Genomic DNA, 27,041 nt, shown 5'->3' with positions numbered 1-27,041 from the left:
AGCACAGGAAAAGTGCTGCTCTGTTTATGCTGCTGGTCCATGTTCAGGTAACCATGGTGGAACTGGAAACTCAAATTAGCGAGATGCACTTGTCAATTTCCCAACTAAAGCACTTTAAAGTGTGTCCACTTTTTTTTCATTTTTCAAAAAGTGCAGATTTCACTAGAAAGCGGCATATTTATAAATGAACATTGTTACACCCCCCTAGCTGTCAGACAGACAACCAGTCCTATGACTTCCCAGCTTGTTTAGCTCAGTTCAGCTGAACCCAGTAGGTAGTAATTGCCTAGAGCACCTGCCTAGTAAAGACTTCTCATTGAGCTGCATTGGAATGTCTTTGATTGGACAGCCACAGAAAGTCTGGGCGGGGTTAGAAGGGGAGGAGCTTTTACAATCTATTTTAGATACACCCTTAATGAAAATAAAAAAATGTATACTTAAATGCATATACATTTTCATTGTGGGTATATCTACCAAATAGTGATATATATATATATATTATTTTTTTTAATTTGTTTTGGGCAGCGGAGTGTCCCTTTAGAAGTTTTCATTCAGTTCTGCAACTGAAATAATTAGACTTTATTCACTAAACAAAAACATGTGAGGAGTTGACAAGGAAATTGCAAAATTTAGATCAAGCTAGCTGAACTAGAAATTGGAAGTTGACCTGGGTTTAGTCTATCTGATGAATCAGTTTGCCTCTGTCTGAAAAACAATCTGTTGTAGACTATAAACAATGTATGAATCACTTTGTTATAATCATTAAATGTAATTATGCGTGTTAAGTACAGAATAGAAAAAGTGCGAGAGTGAACACATAACAATGAACCTATGTATCAGGAGAAAATAATGGAGATATGAAAATATCATAACAATCAGAAGTCTTGAACGGCTTTGTCTCATTGTTTAATGCTAAACAAGTGTCCCTAGCAAACCAACCCTCTCTGCTGCTTGGGGTAATGAGGAAGCATTGACCTGAGCAGCAATGGACAGCTGTGATTGGTTGAGAGTGTCAGGTGGCCTGTTTTAGCCTATCACAGTGCCCAATGCTGGTTTGAATCCGTATAGCTAGGAGGAAGTGTGTAATTTCTGCCTTAGCCACACCTCCTGTGGGGGCTGGACTACGGGTGGCCAAGGACCCTCATCCAGTGTTAAAGTGCTCAAAAATGGTTTATCACTGAATAAAGGGACAGTGCCTGGGGACTCCAGATAATATTGCCAATTCAATTATATGAAACGGTTATAGTGTGTAAAGTGCCTCAGAACCCCGAGATTATTATTTTCTCTTTATTTTAACTTTATTTATTTATTGTTTTGAAGACTATACACAGTAATTAAGCAGTAATATCACTATATAAATCTGGGTGTGAGTTTCACAACACTATAATTATTATACGTTTATAGCAGTAATTAAAGGATAACCTCCCTTATCTGACATGTGTGCCAAATGATCAATGGAATGAATTTGTAACTCACCAACACAGTCTTTTACATTGTACAATAAATAAGCGTAACTTTGGTCAGTCATTTAGGGACAAAATTAATTGCAAAATGTAGGCAAAAATAGGCGAGCTGCGACTATAACTGTATAGGACAACTTTTTACCAATCACTTATTGTTGCCTAACTGCTGCCATACTTTATTTTTTATTTTTTCTATTTTTGTTGAATAGAGTTTAACATACAGACGTGTAAAGACATTTTATCAAGGTTATAGACTGCAGTAAAAGTTGTGTAACTACATAAAATGTAAAGAATAGAGCACTTTTTGTAATATAAAGTAGAGTAAAGACGTGTGTGACGAGCAGGAAACAAAATAATATAACTTACGAAAATACAAGCGGACGTAACTGACATCACAATGCATAAGAGATGATGGGAGTATCACCAGTTAACTTATATGCTGGGCTGAAGATGTTTGCCCTGTTAGGTACATGAAGTGAGAGGTCAAAGGGCACATAAAACAATAACAATATGCATGAGCTGTAAGAGCTGTTGTAGGTGGTTAGACAGGTGATGAGGTGAAATATTGCCAAGCACCCAGCATGCTGATCAGCCGATGCCATTCATGGGCAGGAGATGGTCCCCCATGTTATGCTGGTCCTCGGGCCTAGCACCAGAAATGCAGGTAAGCAGCTCAGTGAATGCAGTCAGTTCCCAAAACACCACACTTTCAGCTTCAATGGCTCCCCACTCACTCCATGACTGATCTGCTTCATCTTGCTCGTTCCCCCTCCTCAAGGTCTGCCGATGCGGCCCTCACCATCTCCGGCGCATTGGTAGACTTCCAGAATCTGCTGGTCCGCTGCCGTGATATCGAGATGAACTGGGTGGTGTGTGAATAGTTTATGGCACGGGTGCGTTAGATTTTGCACATTGTTTCTGCCAGAGGCAGCAAAGATATAGTCTAGGCAACTTCGGAGAGATGGTGTTCCACTTCCTCTATAACAATCTGGAGCAGTCACAGCATTCACCATTTTAATTGCGCCTGTGACTAGCACTGTGTATGCATCTCACTTTTAGCGTGTGCCCACAGAATGTTTCTGATTGCTGAGTTGGTGGGATATTGCGCACCAGTCCAGAGAGGTGGAAACTAGGCTAGGGCAGCTGTGTCGTCGAAGAGCAGGGAATCGTCCGCGTTCCCTGCCTAGCTTGAATGAGCAGGCCTTAAGCTGTGCCAGCAGCAATCACCTGCAGCTTGTATGGAGAGCTGCTATGGTGCCAAGAGGGAGATGGCCCCATGTCATAGAATTGCTAAAGGTCTTGGTGGAAGATGCTCAACTGTGTTTTCAGGTGACTTTCATGCGGTTTTGTTGAGGAGCCCCGCTATTTGGTTTTCAATTTACTACCCCTACGTGTTTAGAGATTTCCCCAATCCTATACTATTTTGAACTTATTATATAGATAAAGTACAGACATTGGGACCTGGTAGTTTTCACTCACTGTTTGTCAGTATTAATAAATCATATGAATCCGGTAAATTATAGTAGATCTGAGAACTCTATTTATAACAGCATCAGTACAGGAGATGGCATGAATTGTATTCAGAAGGGGAGACCAATATGTCTTAAAGAAACACTCCATGCACTATAACCACTACAGCCCGCTGTAAGGATAGACAGATATACACTAATTTATTACACACTGCAACCAGCCACTTACATGAGTTATTTACATACATACTAACCAAGTCTAGATGTTCCATGCAAGCACATGCAGTGCCCTTTAATAACTTACCTTCCTACTGGAGTAATGAGCATGTTTCCCAAGCTGTTTGTTTAGAGCATCCAAAAACATGGCATCCGTCACTTTACCCACATTCATGCAGGCATCGTCCAATAAGGAGATAATCCCCCGGTGCTGCTGTTCCACTAGATCCACGATGATCTGGTTGTTGAAATAGTCTATCTGCAAAAAAACAGCAGCAGACACAGTGATCAACATGCAGTCTCAACGAGACACCTTAGACTGGGTGACTAGGGATTATGTTACTAGGGAAGATGTTATATGCAGCACTGACGTCTATACATTGTTGGCTGCTTCGTTACACAGTGCACAATACCTTCTAATAAGTTCACTATAAAAAAAAATAAAAAAATCAAGGTTTTTTTATACCTACCAATAGATTTTATGTGTTCTACGTGACCACCGCGTGTTAGTTACTTGTGTTTATTATACACTTACTTTAAAAATAAAAAATTAAAGGGACACTATAGTCACCCAGACCACTTAAGCTCAAGGAAGTGGTCTGGGTGGCAGGTCCCTCAGGTTTTAACCCTTCAGATGTAAACATAGCAGTTTCAGAGAATCCAGCCTCTAGTGTCTTCCGGACAGCCGCTAAAGGCGCATCTGCGACGCTGGATGCGAATTTCGCATCCATCGTGCAGAGCGTCCATATGAAAGCATTGAGAAATGCTTTCCTATTGACTGTTTGAATGCGCGCGCGGCACTTGCAGCGCATGCGCATTCCACTACACTAGGGAGCTGACGTTGGACGGGGAGGAGAGGTAACTAGTGCTGAGGGAGGCTGGCGCTGGAAGAAGGTAAGCTGCTGAAGGGGTTTTAACGCCTTCAGCGCCACGGAAGGGGAACCCGGAGGGTGGAGGCACCCTCAGGGAACTATAGTGTCAGGAAAACCGCTTTGTTTTCCTGACACTATAGTGAATCTTTAAGAAAACATCTTGCAGCTGAAAGCAGTAAGGGATATTGTTATCATAGCTAAGAGATTTTCTTTGACACAGCAGATCAGCTTACATTTTAAGGGTCATTAACACAGACGTTATTTAAATGTGCATAGAGATTTGGGATAGTCAGTGTGACGGAGCTCCTGTACTCCCGTCGCAGTGAGCAAGTAACTGTTTATTTTCTTCTTACACTCTGGCTGATGAATAGTTGTCACCCACGATCAGTGGGAGTGCAATGTAGGGCTTTATTTATGTGTGGTTTTACACTGTATACATGGGTTATATTTGAAATGTTGGCATGCATCAGTTATTTTTGGGGAATATGCATTCTGCACATTATGCACTTTTTCAAAACACCTTTAAAGAAATCCTTTTATTTCATGACTCCCAACCATTGGTCTTTTATTGATTAAAATATGGACTACAGATAACCGATAACAGAAGACTGCAGGTCATTGCAGGTTCCAGTGCAGATAGGAAGGCCCAGTAAGTATTGCATCAATACTCACATGTTTCCACGGGATGCCTTCTCTCTGATATTCCTCCTGCTCCTGAGTCAGAACTAGCTGGATGAACAACTGCTGTAATTTCTCGTTACAATAATTTATGCAGAATTGCTCAAAGCTGAAAAACACAGAAGTTGTTCCAAGTGAAACTTATTAGTCATTTAAACATGTGCTCTCCACACCAGTTCTTATGCAATCCCAACATTTTAGAGTTCAAAAGTTCCTAATTCTGTTCAAAACAAGTCGGATACTGATAAAAACCAGGCGTAGGCATCCTTCAGTACTCCAGATTTTGTAGACTACATTTCCCATAATGCAGCCATAATGCCGGCAAGTCAGGAATCAGGAATTATGTAGTCCACAACATACGGAGTGCCGAAGACTTCCTCTCCCTGTTCTAGACCATCATGGGTGCATGATGATTGGACTGGGACCACCAAGTCAAACTATAAAGGGAAGGGTTTAGGATATAGGAAAATATAGTAATGTTACTTTACAGAACACATAGACTACTGATTGAATGTCTAATATTCAAAGATTATGATTTCACATGTCCAGGAAGACCAGGACAATTATTTCATTGTTTGGCCCCATATGTTAAGATGTACAAAGAGATTCAGCGGATCAGGGATCTAAAACCGTAAACACTAAGTATTTCTCAGACTGGATGGTGGGCTTACAAAATTTCAGCTAGTCAGTAAGAGGATAGATGATAAAAAAGGGGGCATAAAATATAAATATTGTTATCTGCAATAAAATGGTTCAGACGGTTAAGAAACCACACAGGTAAGACACAAATATTTTTTATTTTTGCTGGAAAACCCCAGTCTGATCATCCAAGCCACACTGTGTGAACAGGCAATTCTTCCAATGGTAATTTTTCATATACGGATGGGTTGCAGAGAAAATTTACCAAAATCCCACAGGATTACTTAGATCCTATTTGCTCAAACCTCTTCAAATCCCTTCTCTGTTCTCCAAAACAAATAAAATGTAAACGCCTCTTCTGATGAATGTAATTACAAACATAGATTCTATCCTTTGTCAGAATTCTCAATTTTCTTTATTCTATAAAAGTTTGTTGACAAGACTGGGTGAAATTGTTCGTGGCTCCTAGTTATTCTGTACAACCCACTGAAAACGTTTATATACAGCATATATAATAATTATTTAAAATCACTTCTATAGTAAAGCATTTTGTATACACCTTTTAATGGGATGATTGGTACCATATAATTGGACAAAAAAGAACTATAACTGATGCAGTTTATTGTAGTGATTATGGTGCTTTCCGTTTTAGAAGCTTTTTCAAAGCATTTTCATAAAAATTTTGCTTTCCCTGGAATCTAAACCCCATACCTCTGCAGCAACTCAGATAACGTACTAGTTTAATTTTGCATTCTCTGTCTAACCTTGGATGATAATAGGTTATGAATGACGGCTGTGAGTAACGGGCTAATTCACTACCAGTGCTTGTAGCTCATCATTACTGTGCAAAGGTGGATGGACTTAGACAGATAACATCTAATTGATTTTTCCTCGATATGTTCACAGAGGAGCCGGGACTTCAATTTCAGGGAGAGCATCCACTTTTGCCAAACTAAACTGTACGAATTATGACATTTAGAGTGCCGTTTTGAAGTTATACATTTTTATAATTCATGAAAAAGAGTTGAACTATGGGTGATATGAATGATATCATATTTAAAAAATTTAAGCATTAAAATATAATCTAAAAGGCCACAAGGGGGCAGTAGAGTCTATGATAATTGTCCTACCTATTGTTATCAAAAATTTCAAAGCCATATATATCAAGCACCCCAATTACAGTGTTCTTTCCATGCAGGGACGCATCCTGCTGCCGTACATCAATCACATCGTTTATGCGAGTCACTATCCAGCAGAAGAGACGCTCATAGATGGCCTAATAAAAAAAAAAGACAATAAGTTTTTTTTTTTTTTAAACTTAAAATGTAATTCTTGACAGAATATATGTACTATGCAATTCTATGGAGCTTTAGAGGCAGAAAGCCCCAAATTAACCTCGGACTCTTTAAATCCTCCTCACCACGCCAGCAAATGCTGCCACACTGTACTATAAGGTGGTGGGGGTTGTAGTTGGAAACTGCCGCCAGGGAGCAAGACGGAGGTATATTAGTGACAAAAGAAACTGGGAAATGGTGACAGGGGTGTTAGAAAATGGTGGCAGTCTATTCGGCTGAGGTGGTATGCAGTTGACAAAAAAAAATAAAAATAGGTTTAGCACCTCCTTCCATTTGTAATAATTAAAAGACCACCTTTGATGAATTCTTCACAGCTAGTGAGAATTCCAGAATTGATCCAATAAATTAAACAGCCCGTGTGGTTTTCTTTAGCAAATAAAGTCGGCTGATACCTTAGAAAATGCATCCCTGCCATAGTTGGCTTCTTTCTCGGTGTGTTGCTTGTCTATGACATCTCGGCCAGTAGCCACAGTTCGGAAGAGAAGCGCTTTCTCCAGTAGTTCACTTTTGGAACCCAGCAAGTCAGCCACCACAGATACCACTTTACCGTTCTCAATCATTGTGGTGTCACCGTCTACCACAAACTTCAGGTTCCCCTGGATAGGAAAAGGTTATTGAAAAGAAGAACAATAATAGAATAAAAAAGGCTATTAGTTGAAAAAAAAAATACAACAAACGATTAGAAGATCACATTGTATGAACAGAAGAATTTTAAAACCTGGTTATGATCTATTGAGAGAAACATTTTTTCCTGCTCTGGGAACAAGTTCAATATTTACTGATCCTGCATATAAAACTCAGTGATGGTCTTAACCATTAAGCCTTATTAAAAGGAATACCTCAAGCACCACGGCTACTTCAGTTATTTGAAGAATTCATAGTGCTTGGTGTCTGTTAATGCAGCATTTCGCTATGATTCCTCTCCAGCCAGAGGTGTAACTCCACCCACAGCAGCGCCACTGGGACATCATTAGCCAGTCCAGGTTGGCTGCTGTCAATTCTGTGCATGTTTGGCGTCTGTCATCAGCACACACAGCATGTTGTTGCCAGACAGCCAATGGCGGCATGTCCCCTCTATGCCACCCATGTCATCTGTCCCCCTCTAGCAGGGGAATGGTGTCAGAGGAGGAGGATATTGGGCAGAGGGAGAACTTGACCTCTGCGCTGGAATGGAGGGGAGTTTTAGCCTTTTTTCTTTTTTGGGGGGGAGTGTGAAGGGCTGGGGGCCAGGGTAGGAAGGGGTACTCTGTCCAAATATTCCTTTCTTTTCTAGCACTCTCCTGCACATGCGCCTTTGTCTTATCTCTATTTAACACAACCCTGTTTACAGTAGATGTTACACATGTATTCCTTATCCAAACACACAAAGACACTTGGGAACTCATCCCCAGTATATCAACCCCCCCCCCATAGAAAAATAAATAATGTCTTTTTCAGATTATAAATGACAAAAATCGATGCTCTAGGCCTAGGACTTCAGGTAAGTAGGTAAAATGTAACCTTTATTGAAGAAAGTAAAAACATCCCATTGTAGAGGCAAAATACAGCTAGATTATAGTAACACAAAGTCTACCAAGTTTTCCACCTCACGCGTTTCACATGTAACCACACAATCATTGGTTATGATAGAGGATGTTTTCACTTTCTTCATTAAACATTTATCTACTTACCTGAGGTCCTGGAGCATCGATTTGTGTCATTATTATTCTGCATTGGTCACCAGCCACAGATTGCTGGATATCTATGGGAGCAATTATTGCGATTTGGTAAGTGGTTGAATTTTTTTTTTTTTTTTTTTAAGTTTATCCTTTTCAGATTAGATTACCTTACTTAGTGGACTCAGGACAGAAGTCTCCTGGACTCCACTTAGCACTTGAACATTTTCCATTAAAATACTCCATGCCCTCTATCTTTAAACCAATTTTCAATTCAAGAACAAACATTTTTATCCAAACCATATTCTTTCAATTTGTACAGTAAACTTACTCCGTGGAACTGTATCAAATGTTTTGATCACATCCACTGCAACACACTGATCTATACTTTTTATGGACTTCTTCACATATTGCAATTATTTGATGAGATCTGTCCATCATAGACCATGTTGATTTTTACGATTACGTTCTGTTTTTCCAAAATGGTTTCCAGAATATTTTGTCTTTATAAAATTTAAAATAATTCTCAACCATAGATGCTAAGCATAAAGTATTGTGACATATTGTAAAACCAGTGCCTTGAATCTATGTACCAGTATCTAAACTATACCAAAGTATTGTCACTCAGTAATTTTGCACTTATATATAACATGGGACCGTTACATAGTTACATCGCTGAAAAGAGACTTGCGTCCATCAAGTTCAGTCTTCCTCACATGTGGTTTTTTGCCGTTGATCCAAAAGAAGGCAAAAAAACCCAGTTTGAAGCACTTCCAATTTTGCAACAAGCTAGCAACATGCTAGGAAAAAAATCCTTCTTGACCCCAGAATGGCATAATATCTGTTATTACTGTAATTTGGAATGATTAATTATCCTAAGCCCAGGGCTAAAATACTGTAATTTTCTGCAAGGTATAATTAAGAGAGAAGTGGTCAGTCTTGTTATTAGGAAGCTAGCTGGAATATACCTTACCTCTACTCTACTATACCCTCAAGGAAGCCAGATGATTTCAAAGAATATCACATGGAATGGGTAGTGTATCAAATGTGTTGCAATTAAGAATCCATTTAAATCTTTGCAAATTATTTCTCTATGTCTCTTCGGAACACCTTAACGCCACAAGAAATGATTGATAACATAGCTGAACTGGTGGAGATATGCATTTTGAATTTGCTCTCTTAGAGCATAATTTTATTATTATTCATTAAAAATCCATTAAAAAATCACTAATACAAGCACAGTTTTCTTTTAAAATTTACATGAAAAATTTAGCAATCCAGTTCAGTCCAGGCCTGTTCGGGCTAAGGACTCATTGATTTTTGTCATTATAAGCTGAAGATTCACAGGTTTTTATTTTCCATAAAGGCACAGTCGAGGCACACAATGCAATGTTATTACCCAGTTAGGTTTTCCTAGAATATTGTTGCTAGGTTGAGCATTGTCTTATTTAGTATTTATTAAAGCTACCCATCCATACTTCTAAGAAAATCAAATTGAAGTCCATAAAATATTTCCCTCTGATTTTGCAATTCACAACTCTTTGCATAACACCAGAAGTGCTGTGGTTCCCCTTCCTCGCCCCCCACATCTTGGTTACCATGCTCTGAGAGGCACAGATTAGCCCAAATTTCCCCTCTCTGTTCCTCCCCCTCCAGGTCGACATAATGGCACAGACTGCATGACTCATACGGACAATCCAATAAACATTTCCAAAGACCCCCACACCTCTTTTCTCAGCCACTTACCAGGTGCAGTATAGCTGCCAGGATTTTATAAACAGTCTGAATTTCTTCTTGTTTGAATCCAATCACCTTCATGGCCTCTGCCACCTCTCGATATTCTGAAGTGTCATTAATGTTAGACTGTGGGAGGGATTGGACATCCAGAAAGAGTGCAATGCCGACACAAATATGAAGAAAAAAAAAAATTGTACAGAAATTTAAAAAAAAAGTTTGTTGGGTGAAAGTGGATAAGAAAAACAAACAGTGACATGGAACAAACAATTAATTGGGCTAGACATCCACAAAGGCGGAAAAATGAACGGGATAATCTAAACGTTGCGCTAATTATTTGGCCTGCGGATGCATAGTGCAAGTGTTAAACCTAAAATTTGCATCCGCGTCTCTATACTATATTAATATTATTACTTAATGCTTAATAAAAGGCTGCATGTTAAAACAATGTGTAACATATTTAGATGAAGCATAATGCAAAAATCATCCACGGCAACACACTAAAGTAAGAAAAGTAAATGCAATACGAATTTGTCGCCAATATGGATAACTTCCTCAACCTCCATATCCTCTCGCGTTCCCTTTACCCTGCCCTCCCTCCAGCCTGTTCTCTAAATGCCATGGTTTAGGTAGTTTGAATAAAACACAAGTTGTCCCAAATGTAAAAAAAAAATACAAAAATTCATTTAACCACTATGTGACAATAGTCATTGAAACCTTTATGGGGGTCATCAACTTTGCCAACAATACGCAACTCTCGAAAAAGTAGAGAGACTCCTGTTGGGAGTTTGCCCATCATACCGGCTTTAACACATCGCTTTCACTAAGGTCAGATGATTCTTGTGTAATCTTTAAATAAAGCATGAAACTATTCTAATGACGTTTGACTAAATCGACCTAAGCTTAGATGTGGGTTTTGTTTTAAATTTGTTTATGTGTAGCATTTTTAGCTTGCAGCATAACCAATAAAACAGCTGTTTTCTGTGTTGAATGTGTGCCTTGAAGGAAAAAAAAATAAATAAATAGATTTTCTTTTTTTTCCTTTTCTTTTATATATATATGTTGGGGGATATAAAAGTCAGCTACTGTGAGACTAAATTAGCTGATAGTTAAAGGAGAACTGTTAATTTTTTTTGTTATTGAAAATGAAATATTATGCGTATTATTTTCTAATGCATACATTCAGGTTAATTATGGTGTTTTCAGTAGATTTCTTTGCTTGCCCTTACTCTTTAACTCCTCTTTCATCAGAAGCAACACTTATTTGCCAATAATAAATGCAATAGAGCAAATTAAACTGGCATTATATTTATATAAATGGCAGATGAAATCAAGATTGTTGCATGCACTAGCTCTAAATTCTTTTCTGCATGTTTGGGGGCAGATTAAAGGTTTTTCAAATCGAAGAGGACTTAAAAATGGCCGCTTCAAACTAGGGAACAATAAGCCATAAAAATAGTTTACTAATATTATTATTATCGCCATTTATATAGCGCCAACAGATTCCGTAGCGCTTTCCAATATTATGACAGGGGGGATTTAACTATAAAATAGGACAATTACAAGAAAACTCACAGGAACGATAGGTTGAAGAGGACCCTGCTCAAACAAGCTTACAGTCTATAGGATGCATTCAAACGATACATAGAGAGGCTATAGTGTATATAGTCACCAACAATTTCCTTTAAAACAAAGAGCTAAAATTATTATTCTGCTCTCTATTCCTGACTTCTCTCTTATCGTTCTATATCTAGGGCAGGGGTAGGCAACCTTTTAGCAGCACTGTGCCGATATAGGATTGTGATGTCCCGTAGCGTGCCGGTCCTATTTTTTTTTTAAATGAGGTGTGTATGCTGCCGTATCCTGCTTGTGTTATTTTTACTGTAATTGCTTTGTATCATTGTATTTGTGCGTATATGCAGGGCCGTCTTTAATATTGACTGGACCCTGGGCAAAGCATTTGTTTGGGGCCCCCTGGACCCTATCCCCCCTCCCCAGGCGTGCAATCACGTCCTCCACCTCAACGCAGTGGCGGACCTGTTGCATGAGTGATTAAAAGGTAGATCCCCATCTGTCGTGTAACTCCAGTAATGCATTGACAGCTGGGGCTCTACCATTTACCCATGTTTCCAGGTCTTAGCACGAAGCGTTTTTTGTGTGTTTGAATGTAAACAGGTTTTTGTATGGAATATGTTTGTATGTGGTGTTGGCGTCACTGCAAGCATGTATTTGTGTAGTGTTGGTTTTTTAATGCAGGGGTGTATTTACATATAATTTTGGTGTGTAACACAGACATGTGTTTATACGTAGTGTTGAAATTTGAATGCAGGGGTGTATTTGTGTGTAGTATTAGTGTGTGAATGCTGAGATGTATGCACATATACACGCACACAGATATATATACACACGGAAACACACACACACAGACATACTGACATACACACAGATATACTGACACAGATTTATTGACACACACACACACACACAGACATACTAACACACACACACACACACAAACAGATATACTGACACACAAACATACTGACACACACACACACAGACATACTGACACAGGCATGCTGACACACACACACTGACATACTGACACACACAGATATACCGACACACACAGACATACTAACACACACACTGACAGACATACTGACACAGACATACACACACACAAATATACACACACAAATATACTGACACACACAAAAATTACACTTTTAAACCCACCCTCCAGTTTCCTACCTTTCCTGCTGGTGGCTGAAGGTGTTGGGAGTTGGGGTCTGGCTTTCTCGGCCAGCCCCCCTCCACTCTGCCTACTCTTCTTTCCCGCGCGCTCCTCTCTTTGTGGGAGGAAGTGATGCACGGCCGTCACTTCCTCCCAGCCTGTTGCCAAAAAGCAAGGGGCCCGCTTGTGCTGTTAAAGCGCCTCAGTGCGCCACCGGGACCCTGCTGACAGAAGCCCACTGGGTGGCCCTTTGTGCACGGGCCACCCGGTGGGCCTCCTTAGTGTGCGGATTACCGGCCAGGGGTTAGAAATAGTTGAGGCCAGCGGGGCTCACGGTGCAGCTGCCCAGTTTGCCCCACGTTAAAGACGGCCCTGCGTATATTAGCTATTATATTGTATATGTTCATGAGTAGTTTATGGTATTGTGTAGGATACATATGAATGTGAGTTGTGTATGAGGGCTGCTTGTTGATTTGTGTGAATGGATATGTCACATTGTGTATTTGGTAGTGTGTGTGGGGGCTGTTTGAGGTATTGCATGTGAGAGACTGCATGTGGGGTTGTGTGCATGTATGTGGATTGTTAGTGGTGTTGCATTTGTGGGGATTGTGTGTATGTTTGTGTGTGGGCTGTCCGTACTATTTGTATGAGGGGTTACACAGGAATGCAGGATTCTGCATTCCTGTGTACATCTAGCAGTGTGGGTGGCTTCCCTGGTTTCCAGTGGGGACCAGGCCGGCCAGGTACAGGTCAAGGACAGGAGCTGCAACAGCAACTGCGAGCTGTTCTACTATTGTGTGGATTCCTATTCACAAGTGCTGTGAGGAAGTGATCTGAGATCACTTCCTCTACGTGCTGCAATGCATAAATTGAGGATTGTCCTTTACCACCTTTTCGGATTAGCAGATATCTGTTTTACTGGGACTCCTGATAGGCCTGAGCCTATTTGTCTCTAGCAGCCTTGAGTGCCGTGCAAAGACACCTCGAGTGCCGTGCATGGCACTAGTGCCGTAGGTTGCCTACCTCTGATCTAGGGCAAGGTGTACTAAGCAGTACTAAGACTAGGGTTCCAAGATCCTTGAAACATGCGCGGGGTTATTTGGTAAAGTGAGAATTCTAAGTGAATTTTCAAATTTAAGGCCAAAGTAGCCAAACTGAAACCATAACCGACTTGGAGAATTTTTCCAGTTAGGCTATGCTGAGTCGCCGACCTTAAATTTGAAATTGGGAGGTCAATGACGCTCATTCAGTGTTAAACTAGAAGAACAGTGCCGGGGGACTCCAGGCACTATAACCCCTACAGTAGAAGATATAAACACAAATAAGTGTGGTTATGGTTGGCGCTTATTATAATGTATGTAGTGTATTTTTTTAGCTGCTATAAACACTCTGTGGGTACTCCCAATATCCCACTGTAAGATAAAAAACACCAGGAAAAACAACTAACTCGGGGTCTGGTTGGTGTTTCCACCTTCCAGGCCTCTAGTTTGAGTGTACCGCTATATAGAGCTATTAAGAAATAAGTATACGTAACTCACCCCTCTTATTTGCTTGTTAGGGGGTGTACATAAAAAAAAAAAAAGAAATATACAAAATAATTGTGCAATATTGTATAAACCCAGTAAGTGAATATTTGTAGTGAGTTCTAATTTACTCACATTTTTTAGAGCCTTTTGAGATTTTAGGCTCTAAACTTCCAGGCTTCCGTGTCTTTAGGGTAGACAGCTTAACCCCTTTTGTTTAAACTATAACCCCTACAGTGCCTACAGCGTCCCTTTAATTGTTCACAGACAGATTGAGCCCCCAGCATACTGCCTAGCACACACAGATAAGCAGTAGACTTTCACACTAAAGATTTTACATAGAACAGTTCTCACCTTCACTTGGGCTAAAGATCGGGTGTAGGTATAGGCAGAGAGATCTTTTTGTAGATGTAGTGAGCGAAGGGTCTGCTCTGGGGCTCCTAAAATCATCTGAAAAGACAACACATAAATCATTCACGATTACTGTACAATACCAATCATAAGCAATATAAATGCAGATATTTCAAAAACACTATGGGGTCCACTGTGCTCTGCCTTCATGTGAGGAAAAAAAAAATATTGAAGCTCTGCAATATAAACGTTATATACATTTAAAGGGATGGTAAAAAGTGTACGTCCGTCAGTGATTTAAGAGAGAGAGAGAGAGAGAGAGAGAGAGAGAGAGAGAGAGAGAGAGAGAGAGAGAGATTGAAAGAGAAAAGAAAGTAAGAGAAAAGAAAGAAAGAGAAATAAGCCTATTGTATGGTCTATATTGTACAGTTTTACAATAATGAATAAATGTTTTGCAGCAATTTGAATCCTAAAGAGTCACTTTAAGCACCATCATACCTTTACATGACTGTAGAGTTGATGATGCCCTATACTCATTGGCAGCTCTGGGGGTGCCTTAGAAATGCAGCCAGTAACAGATGCCTATGCGTCTGGGGGCTTATGTAGGGACTTGGAGGCCAGCCTCTTCCCCACAGATTATGCACTGTGACCCAGAACCCTCCTTAATGACTCCACGACCCATCCTTGCTAGCCCGGGAGTATACAGCCACAAACCTGGAACTCAGAGCCGGATGTGTTACGTTAATAAACCGGTATTTGTTTAACCCACACTAAGTTTCGGGTAATGTATGGAAAAAAAAGGGGCTATTTTCACAACTGCTATATCCTGTGGCTAGCAGGAGGGAAACAGCGGAGATACTCAGACCGAGTACCGAGCCCAGCTACACAGCCATCTGTTAAAATCACTGCAGCTCTAAGCCAGCCCCCCAGAGCTGTCAATCTGACAGCCAGAAAGTATAAACCACCCCCAACTTGCACTGAGCTAACACTCCTAGGAAACAGAGCAAAGGCATGGACCGTAGCTCAGCCAATCAGAAGTGAACCCGGCTATGTTTAAACTTATAGCAGCTGGAGTACAAATGCTACCAGTTTACAAAGCAGTTTCACTCATATAATTGATGAGTGATACTGCTCCTGAGTTATAAACTACTCTGGGTAAAGGTTTATGGGGTGAGAGTTAGAGAGGGGTCTGCCTGTAGCTGCATGTAGCCCCACTAAACTTTTTGAACTAATTTTTTTCCTCTTGACCTCATTAGTTAATTCATATCTCTGCTGACACAATACGGATAATTTTACAAGCTATATTAGCATGATTAGTATTATTACACTTCTATTAAACAAAGTCTGTATATAGGTCTTTATGCAATTCTTTTTTGCATAAATATATGGTCGGTATTTTGCAAACTCGATCTTGATAAAAGTCTGCGTGGAACTGAAATGTCGATCATTCAGTAATTTTTTTTATTCAGTAAATATTGAAAAAAAATGTATTTTTTTTTGTATTTTTGTACAAAACACACACGCGCGCATGACATTTGCAAAATCTTGCAAACAAAATGGAGCATTACACGGACAAAAAAAAAAAAAAAGGTTAACACAAGTTAGAGGTGATTTTACTTTAAGGTGTAATTTACAGAAAACTGATAGCTCCCCCTTAATGATCACTATTGCAAGGTCAAGTGAAAATATGTGATAGGATCACTTTAAGACAGTTATTTAAACGAACCTGATAAAACGAGTGGAAGTTCCTCTCACCCAGCTGTTGAACAATAACACGAGACTGAAAACAAAACAAAAAAGTAAGTAAACACATCCATAGAAGAAAAAAAAAATTAGCTTTTATTCACAGTTTCAATGTAATAATTTTCATAGTGGGCCACAGATAGAATGTCTACTTTGAACATCTAAGAAAGAAAGATTAATAAAATAAGGCAAACACACACACACGGCCCTCCTGCAACCTTAACAGAGTGTGGGGAGGTGGGCAAACAAATAACAACATATATAGAGACCTATATTGCGAGACATACAATTTGAAGGAAGTGGGCACAAGGGAATCAGAAGGTATAGGGATCCTTACTAAAAGGCTTACAATCTATAGAGTGTGGAGGACAAGTTGGGATTTTAGATTCGAACATCAACACAATAGTTGAAGAAGGAAGGACTGTATCTACTACCCTGCTGGTCTCAGTAGACAATTGGGGAGGACGGATGACACTACATTAATTGTGAATGTGTTGCAAGAGGTCACTACTGCCTCCTGATGAGTCTTCTCAATCTTAAGAGATTAGATTTGGTTACATCTGTTCTCCACTTCAATGGTCTTCAAATGAATCCCGAGGACCGCCACTGACAGAGAATGAACTAGTTCTGTTCCAATGAAGAAACCGGTTAAATTGGGAACACATTGGGGGTCAATGGAAATGGGTTTAATAACAGCTAATCTACTGGAGCAAATAATTACTTGTTTGATGATGTGAATCTCATTGTCTTTATAAAAACTAACAGATATAATCGTAGACAAGATGTGAAATCCTTCCTTTCACATCTTCACTGGTAAAGATTTTTTACTTCTCTGGTTCTAAACACATTCTTTCATGACACCTACACAACAAATCCGGGAAATTCAAATACCTACATTCTTCAGCCCATAGTTCATTCTAACAAAGAATAGAAACTAATCTTAATGTTCTAGAGCACATACTTTGATAAGGTGACCACTTTTACCATCTACAATAGCCATTTCCTGGTAAAAACTCTTTGGGGTTCCCCACTCACCATCTGTTGATTATGTCTTCTTAAATGGAGAGCGAGTACACAAGTCCATTTCACTCACCTTTTCCAGCAAGTAGTTATTGATGTGCCCACCAATAGGATCTCCCTTGAAATCAAAATTAATATCCATGTATTTTCCAAATCGGCTGGAATTGTCATTTCGATTAGTTTTAGCGTTTCCGAATGCCTCTAAGACACAGTTTGATTTCAGAAGCATATTTTTCACCCTGTTATGAACAATGGGTAAATCAGCAAATCAAGTTAATTTTAACAAAACGACTGTAGACTCATTTACAGTTTAAATCACTACCAGTGATGAATAATAACTAAAATAATTAATATAGTAAAATAAGTTGTTTGTGCTTTAGTGTGCACGTCCGTCAGTTAAAGCATCGGAAAAAATGCTCCAATTACAACGGTTTACATAACGGTTGACAAACCTTAAAGGGACACTCCAGACCCCTAAGGCACTTTAACTTGCTTAAGTGCTTTATGTGTGAAAAATTTGTCTTTTTTTCCATTTTACAAAAAGTGCAGATTTCAATAGAAATGTGCACTTTTATTAATTAACCTTGTTACACTCCCCTGGCTATCAGTCAGACAGCTGGTCCTGTCACTTCCTGGTTATTTAACTCAATGATGTTAACCTCAAGAGGCAGCAATTGCCCAGAGCACCTGCCTTGCAAAGTCTTCTCATTGAGCTGCATTGAGAAGTCTGTGATTGGACAGACACAGAAACTCTGGGCGGGGTTAGAAGGGGAGGGCTTGCAACAGCTGCAGAAAAGAGACATGCATGTGTTTAATTATACATTTTATCATTGGGAGTATATCTAAAAACAGATTGCAAATGCTGCAGGTTTTCATTGGGATATCTCTACTACACATGACCTTTTTTTTTGAGCAGTAGAGTGTCCCTTTAAGTATGCCTATCAGGAAATGGGACTTTGATGTCCCGGAAGCAGGCAAAAAATGCAGGCTCTTAGAAGCACACATCTTTGCTTTTACCGATGGACAGGAAGGATGGGCTGCAACACAAGTGTGTCACGGACATCAGTTTGAACAGATTGCTACATATGTATTTCTGATGGTCATGGCACTCAAAGAATTTAAAGCATCTATGCATGAACGTGAATTATTTTCTACTGCTGGTAAATAAAACAAAATAAACTCTGCTGTAATGGAAATCGGTGTTTAAGTAGCTGGAAAAGATTGTGGAATATGTGTTAGGAGGATGGGGTTAAATTCTTAAGTTAGTCAGAAGTTTTACTCTCTCTCCCAGCTGACTCATGGACAATGAAGTGATAAACTGGACTAAAGGGAGTAAACATCTTTTACAGATCTATCCTTTTCCCAGGTTCTCGAAGACAATACAAAATGACATCAGTCTCTAGAGGACAAAGTGACTAAGCTATGGTGGTCCTTGATTCCTAAATAAGCATTATTTGGCAAGGTGATCCTTCATGTTATAGGAAACTACCTTAACATATCTCCCAACAACCCAGAGTGGCGATTCAGGATGGGCTGGGAAGGGCCCTGGGGGGTGTCACTAGTGATCCAACCTGCGACAAAAGTGACGCCCATAATGGCTCCCTAGCCAGCCCTCAGGACCATTCAGGGAGCGCTGCGAAAGCACTCCATGCATGATCCACAGAGCGAGCGCATATAATGTGCTGCCCAGGAATGTTTGCCTGGATAGGGGAGAGGGCTCCAAAATTGTGACTGTCCGCCAAAAGTGGCCCTGTTGGGAGGCCTGCCTTAAAGGAACACTACAGGCATCCAGACCTCTTCAGCTCATTGAAGTGGTCTGGGTGTGTAACGGATCAACTGGCACCCCGACTGGGTACCTCCGTTGAAAGATGCTCCTAGCGCTTCCAGAGGACTCCAAGCACTCCACCAGACACCATAAGCACTGCAGGCTGCAGCTATCTCCCTTCAGAACGAAGCAGGAACAAGCTCTTACAAGAGCTCAGTGATTATAGCAAGGGAATATGCCTAGCATAGCAATCCCTTGTAGCAGATTCCCCCAATAAGAGACAGGACTCAAGTTGAGGGTAAAAATAGAACTCTCTGGCTGCTAGCTTGCAGCCCTTTTTATTAGGTGCTCCCATGAAGGGGAGGGACACACAGTAACGTACATTAACCAATCACACAATAGTTACATCCCACACATAGCCCTCCCCTCTACCTGTAAACTAATTATCTGTACACACAGGAAATACAATTATCCTAGGTAGGGAAAATACAGTTTTTACACAACATTCATAACTCCCAAAATATACATCACATTCGCATAAAAATACATATACACAATCAATCCATTCGGGGGAACAACATACTCAAAAATCATACGAATTGGACCAGGGGTTCAAAAGTTAGTACAAATGTGCATTTAACCTTCTGGAAGCATGGTTTTTAGAAGCTCAAACTAGTTCCCCAGAATCCTCTATCCTGGAGACAATGGAGAAGCTGATTTAATTATATCCAGGGACAAACACAGCCTCCATTAAGCACATGTTACCAGCAACCACCAAAAGACATAAAAATACATAACTCCTGTTATACTAAACAGAACCCCCACATTCAACCCATCCGCCGAGAGGTTGGATATGAGCGCTCAACATATCCAAACAGCGTTTAGATGCCACAAACACAGTTCAAACGCCATGGGGTTTAAGTTTCGTATGGGCTGATGAGAGGGCCCATAATCCTGGGGCAGCCCAATAACCCACAGTATGCCCAAATACCGTGCATAAAGGGCCAAATCGCCCAGGGACCGTAGTCACAGGGTAAGAGGCGGGCAAGCAGCCCCCTCCAAACCACAGTGGCGAAGTGGCTTTCGCTACAGGGTGCAATGTCCCTATCCCCCTTAGTCCGGCAATGTAAATCATTGCAGTTTTAGAGAAACGTCAATAATTACATTGCAGGACTTAGAATGGCTCTAGTGGCGGTCATTCAGCTCGCCACGCATGCACCTTAGCCACACCTCCACCCCTTGGGGTATAACACTTGCTGTACCAGGAGGTGCCAGAGGGAACTATAGTGTAAGGAACGTAACTTTGTAGTTTTAAAACATGTGGGGATCTAACTTTTTAAGCTATACTGACAAAAGGGTTTATTCACTAAACAGTGATTATCGATTTCATATATGTATATATACACACACACACATAAACACTGATCAGTCACAAAATTAAAGCCACTGACAGGTGAAGTGAATAAGATTGATTGTATCATTATTGATTGTATCATTACAATGGAACTTGTCAAGGGGTGGGGTAAATACGGCAGCAAGTGAATAGTCAGTTCTTGAATTTCATGTGTTGGATGCAGAAAAAAAATCGGCAAGTGAGTGACTTTCACAAGGGCCAAATAGTCATGGCTAGACAACTACTTCAGAGCATCTCCAAAATGGCAAGTCTTGTGGGCTGTTCCCAGTATGCAGTGGTTAATATCTACCAAAAGTGGCGACAGGAAGAAAAAACGGTGAACCAGAGTCAGGGTCATGAGTGCCCAAAGCTTATTGATGCATGTGGGGAGCAAAGGCTAGCCCATCTGATCTGATCACTGTCAGGGTATTTATATCGGCAGACATTTTGTGCTATGATAGAAATACAAAGTATATGTTCTGAAGTCAAAATGAACAGACCAGACTCCATTTTGTATCTTCAAGTTAACAAAGAGACACAAAATTTCTATCCTTTCTCTAAAACTGACCGCTTTGCCCGAGCTGAATGGAATGTGTAGTATATATAAACAACCAAATAGATAAGAGACTGTCTAGGTACTAATGGAATATAATAAATTCTAAAAACCCAGACCTGGGTGACAGAGGATTAAATAATTAAATTTTACTTTCGATATTGTACAACGTCCCATTATAGTTTAAGGTGAAACTTAGTTCACAAACTATCAATTTTAGGAATTATAGCAGAAAATGGAGACGCATAGTCTGAAGAAAACTCAAGAAAACTGTGTGATCTGACAGAAGATTTGAGTTAGGGCAAACATAGAGATAACGTAAATGACGTCAAAAATAGCCACCAGGAAAAGTTAACTCTTTCCTGGATAGGTATGTGTAGTGGAACAAGGCTGCCATCTAGAGTCCAAATATTAAAATGATTACCTAGAAGGCAACCACACCCCACATTTGTGATTGGCTATCACTTAGAGGAATTTCCCCTTTAAAAAGTTAAGACAAGGGAAGAGAGGAGGTCGGACATTCAAAGATTGAAGAGAGAGACATTACAACACTCTCGGGAGATTCAGGGAGATTCAAGATTGAGGAGAGAGATCCAGGCAGAATCGGACACTCAGAAAATCAAGACACTCCATGCAGAGAAAGAGACCCATGACACTTACCTGAGAACATCTGATGAGAAAATATCTACTTAACTGGTAAATATACAGGCATTTAATTAATTAATTTAAATTAATTAAATTAATAGCATGATATATGACTGGATAAATCATGATTAGATTTCATATTTAGAAATCTTAATTATTAAAGAATATATATATGGTTATAGCATCCTATCTGCAGCTGGGATTAATATAGCCATTAATGTATTTGTGTGATTAATATCACGTCAGCATATCATGACCATTTATCCAGCTGTATTGATTGGCTCTAAAATAAGATAAAATATCTATTTAGACAAATTAATTAAAATATCAGCTAATATAACATAGTAGATTTTTCCCATTGGATAAAATCAAGGAAATGGTTGATGACTGGTTAAATGTTATTTTAATTAAAATCACACAAGAGTAGATCTTAACTACTTAGGAGGTCTAGCCAGCATTGCAAGGGTTATTTCTAAACTGCCAGCTGAAAGTTTTACTGCAGCTCTAAGGAATGCTCTGTCTCCCTGTGAAACCTTCTTTGTCTCTGTGAAGCCTATCATAAATTGTCCTGACAGCTAAGTGCTGTAGAGGCCTTTATATTAACCAGGAAGTAATTGGCCTATTGTATTGCATATATTGTTTTATACTGAATATTCATTGATTATTGCCATATTGTATTGTGATGTAATTCCAGTAAAATACAAGTTTAGCAGGCTAAGATTGCCACAAGGCATATGTATGTATATGTGTTTGTAGTATCAGTTAGTTAATTACACGTAGCTAAGATACTGTTATCACTGTACTGACCAGGTGCAGGAATGTAAGAACTGGAATTACGCGTCCCTCTCCTTTGTATCAGATGAGCCACGTGGTTAGACCGGATGGATGAGTTTAGACTCTATTTATTAAATAGGTTAAGGGTATGTGTGGGTGTAGTTAATTGTGGGAGGAGCTACAGTGCTATATAAGGAATGTACTCTATGTATTCAGTACTCAGACTTTGCTGTATTTTGGTGACGCTAGTCCCTCTGAGTCCCGATCGGTGATCCAATAAAGAATCTCTTCCTTCCTGAAGAAACCTGTGTCCATCTCTCTGTGCTTGGCTTCCGTCAGTTTCTCCGGTATCATTTGGTGCATTGGCCGGGAAGCTCATCGTTCAACGGTAGCTGAGAGGCAGAGGCGTGAGACGGTCTATCTTTGCCCACGTTCTCTACGGCTGCACCCCTGAACTTCTGCGTGGACCTCCCTTCGTCTCGGCGCCACTGGTCTGTTGTCCAGGAGATCATCGGCCTCTACGTAAGAAGTGCTGGGGTGTCCCCGTCGATGAGTGTGAACTCAGGTTCAGGAACGAGGAGGTAAGATAACTGCTGTTTTAGACGGCAGGACCCGCTAGGGGTATACCGATTGTGCGGTAGGCCCAAAGGGGTTTTTGAATCTGTATCTGCCCCCTCTGTCGGAGGGAAGGAGCGAAGGCGCACCGCTCGATCGAACGCTCTTTAGTCAGACCGTTTGATTTGGTTAGTCAGGCGGGGTCCAGGTGTAAGATAGCCCTAGCCGGACACCGGTGTCTTGTCTAGACTAGCGTTCTAGGGTGTATATTACGTTCGCTAGGTCGGAGGGACCGGGAGACTAAGCGGCGCCTGTGTAAATTCGGTTCGCTAGTTCTCATCCTATCTGGGCTAAGTGGGAAGGCGTGTAAATTTGGAACCCACTAGACTTTTGATAGTGCGACTAAGAGGCGTCTGTGTAAATTCGGTTCTCTAGCTCGCTATGTATATGTGGTGATTGGGCAGTGTGGCTAACCAAAACGGGTGTATATAGTTTTAGGTAGTCCATTCAAGGTACTGGCCAATAGTTTAGTTGGGAATTGTAAATGTGTTAACGATTGTTTAGTAAAGTGTATATCTTGTTAGATAGCGCGAGCTCAGCCGTCTAGCGAGAGTGTTAATAGTGTGTTGCTGTATTATAGTGCACGGTACCATAACCCTGTATATTTACTGACATTGTATAATAAGTACTAATCATTGTCGTCCATTGCATGTTTAACACCATAACCACTAATAATTGTATTGTGACCTTAACTTGTGCTTTGACCTATGCTAACCGTACTGTAACCGCTATTTGTAAAAGACGATGTTACTGGGGTGTGTTATAGACGGGTAATTCGTATATAGAGAATTATAGCGTGGGTGACTGTATAGTTACGCCAAAGGGCATAATATTGATTATATAGTGACTGGTGTAACAGCTGTGTGTGTACGGGAATTCCCTGAGTGTTTATTGTTATTGTGTACGTTTCACTTGGTAACCGTACCACGTGGTGCTGTTGCCAGAGGAAACGGGTGTGACTGTTGAATAGTACGCGTGTATAGTATTCGTTGTCGACGACGTTCCATTGTTAAGTATGGGTGCGTCGCAGTCAACGATTCCGGATCCCTTAGGTTGTATGGTGAAGAATTTTAAAAAGGGATTTAAAATTTGTGATTTTGGGGTAAAGATGTCTCCTGTGCGTTTAGTTACTTTGTGTACTAGAGAGTGGCCTACTTTGGTTGCGGCATGGCCGCCACGTGGCAGTTTGGATCCAACTCTGGTACAGCGCTTACACGTGGCTGTATCGGGTAGGCCTGAACTTTACGGCCAGTTTCCTTATATTGACTGTTGGAGACAGGCCGTAAATGACTCGCCAAAATGGCTCCAGACATGCCACGAGGAGCAGTGTCGCCTCATGGTAGCTAGGACTTGTTCGTCCACTAGGACCGGTGTTAGGCCCATTTTGGACACGCCCCCTGAGTCCGAGATCCCTTTGCCGCCCCCTTACTTTCCGTTAAGAAGAAGTGACGCAAACGCAGGAAGCCCTGCACCCCTCCCCTCATTACCCTCATCCACTTCCGCTTCCTCCTCCAGTACAGGATCCACCCCCCCTCGTACTAAATCTCCCCTTCCGGAACCAGAACCCACCCCCATTAGAAACGAATATCCTGATTTGGCGCCACTTCAGACTTCCGGTCAAGCTTCATCTAGCTCGACCCGAAGTGTTTTATTTACAACCTTTTCCCAAAACCAACCTCCCACATCCCCATACCCTATCTCTCCCCGACCGGAACCCATGACTGACGCCTCTCTACGTAGCCCCATCCAAACCCGACAGTTGACTGGTGCCCAACAATTAAAGCATTATCAGATGCCTCTTCGCCTAAATCCCGGGTCAGCTTATATCGATGCCGCAGGTCAAATGGCACACGCTGACCCAGTCTTCGTATATGTCCCATTTACCACTACCGACCTTTTAAACTGGAAGACCCATAATTCCTCGTATACTGAGAAACCACAAGCCATGACTGATCTGTTCACCTCAATAGTACAGACGCATAATCCGACATGGGCTGATTGCCAGCAGTTACTAATGACTTTATTTAACAATGAGGAAAGGACAAGAATAAATCAAGCAGCCATTAAAGCATTAGAAGATAGAGCCCGTGCTTTGAACCAAGCTAATCCAGCAGCATGGGCCGCGACACACTATCCCAACACCGATCCCGATTGGAACGTAAATGGTGCTGATATGGTTCAACTCAGAGCCTATAGAGACGCTATAATTGCTGGCATGAAAGCCGGAGGAAAGAAGGCTATTAATATGTCAAAGACAGTTGAGGTGATTCAGAAAAGCGATGAAGCGCCCAGTGTCTTTTATGACCGATTATTGGAGGCGTACCGCTTGTACACCCCCTTTAATCCGGAAGACGCAGACAATTCCCGAATGGTGAACTCCGCCTTTGTCAGCCAAGCTTACGGAGATATTAAGCGCAAGCTACAAAAGCTAGAAGGGTTTGCAGGTATGTCAATCACCCAACTAATGGAGGTAGCAAATAAGGTGTATATGAATAGGGAAACAGAAAGCAAGAAAGAGGAGGAGCGCAAGATGCGTAGAAAGGCTGATATGCTAGCGGTAGCAATCGCAGGCGTAGATAAACGGGGCCCAGATAGAGGCGATAGTAGATGGAATAGGGAGCCTTTGAGTAGGAATCAGTGCGCGTATTGCAAGGAAGAAGGGCATTGGAGGAACGAGTGTCCACAAAGAGAACAGTCTGAGAGAGACAGACCTAGGTCAGGTTACGGAAACTTTAGAGGCAGAGCGAGAGGTAGAGGAGGCCCCGGAGGGAGTAATGGTTATAGAGGGAGTAATGGGAACAGAGGAAGTGTTAGGGAAGACAGGTATATTCCAGCAGCGCAAAGGTCCCGCGATAGAGAAGGTAGGGACTTTGTAGGATTGGCTGACACGGTCATGGAGGACTATTGATACCGACCGGGCTCCATCCCCCTTGGTCGAGCGGAGCCTATGGTCGATGTATCAATAGGGGGAAAAAGGAGTGCGTTCATGATCGACACTGGTGCTGAACATTCAGTGGTGACTAATCTAGTTGCTCCTCCATCTGGAAGGACTATTACTGTGATAGGAGCAACTGGAAGAAGTGCTGAAAAACCGGTTCTTAAAAGTCGACTCTGTACATTGGGAGGCCACGTAGTAAAACACCAATTCCTTTATATGCCTGAATGTCCAGTCCAATTGCTGGGACGTGATATGCTATCAAAATTACAAGCGCAGATTACGTTCCTACCAAATGGAACAACATCTTTAAAGTTTAATGGACCTTCAGGTATTATGACTTTATCTGTACCAAAGGAAGAAGAGTGGCGACTTTATACAGTGTTGACTAGCCAAAACCCTAGGAGTGATGAGACATTGTTTAACATACCAGGAGTTTGGGCAGAGAACAACCCACCAGGACTGGCCCGCAATATTCCACCTATAAAAATTGAACTAAAACTTGGGGTTTATCCAGTAAGCCTAAGACAATACCACATCCCACAGAAGGCTAAGAAGAACATCCAATCCTATCTGGATAAATTCATACGGTATGGTATCTTAAAATTCTGTACTTCCCCCTGGAACACCCCATTGCTGCCTGTTCAAAAGCCCGGTACAGATGAGTATCGACCTGTGCAGGACTTAAGAGCAGTCAATGATGCGGTTGTTAGTATACATCCAGTTGTACCCAATCCATATAACCTGCTTGCTTTAATTCCGGGCGGGGCTACTTACTTCACAGTCTTAGATCTCAAAGATGCCTTCTTTTGCCTCCGAATTGCCACAGAAAGTCAATGTATTTTCGCTTTCCAATGGGAGAACGCTGTAACGGGCTCAAAACGCCAAATGACTTGGACAAGACTG

The 27,041-nt window shown here is 41.0% G+C and overlaps 1 protein-coding gene across 1 annotated transcript in view; it reads right to left on the bottom strand.

Annotated features, from left to right (window-relative positions):
* Nucleotides 1-27,041, bottom strand: part of LOC134615004 (unconventional myosin-Id) — a 120,645-nt gene that overhangs the window by 30,297 nt on the left and 63,307 nt on the right. The window contains exons 4-11 of the mRNA XM_063459332.1: nt 17,529-17,694; nt 16,419-16,472; nt 14,696-14,791; nt 10,094-10,210; nt 7,085-7,288; nt 6,468-6,613; nt 4,693-4,807; nt 3,237-3,407 (exon numbers count right to left, since the gene is read on the bottom strand). Coding sequence (XP_063315402.1) covers nt 3,237-3,407; nt 4,693-4,807; nt 6,468-6,613; nt 7,085-7,288; nt 10,094-10,210; nt 14,696-14,791; nt 16,419-16,472; nt 17,529-17,694 — 1,069 coding nt within the window. The remainder of the gene's footprint in view (nt 1-3,236; nt 3,408-4,692; nt 4,808-6,467; nt 6,614-7,084; nt 7,289-10,093; nt 10,211-14,695; nt 14,792-16,418; nt 16,473-17,528; nt 17,695-27,041) is intronic.

Source organism: Pelobates fuscus, chromosome 6 (assembly GCF_036172605.1).
Source record: "Pelobates fuscus isolate aPelFus1 chromosome 6, aPelFus1.pri, whole genome shotgun sequence".
Lineage (NCBI taxonomy): Eukaryota > Metazoa > Chordata > Amphibia > Anura > Pelobatidae > Pelobates > Pelobates fuscus.
The sequence above is the reverse complement of the archived record's forward strand: the minus strand, read 5'-3'. Positions and strand labels throughout refer to the sequence as shown.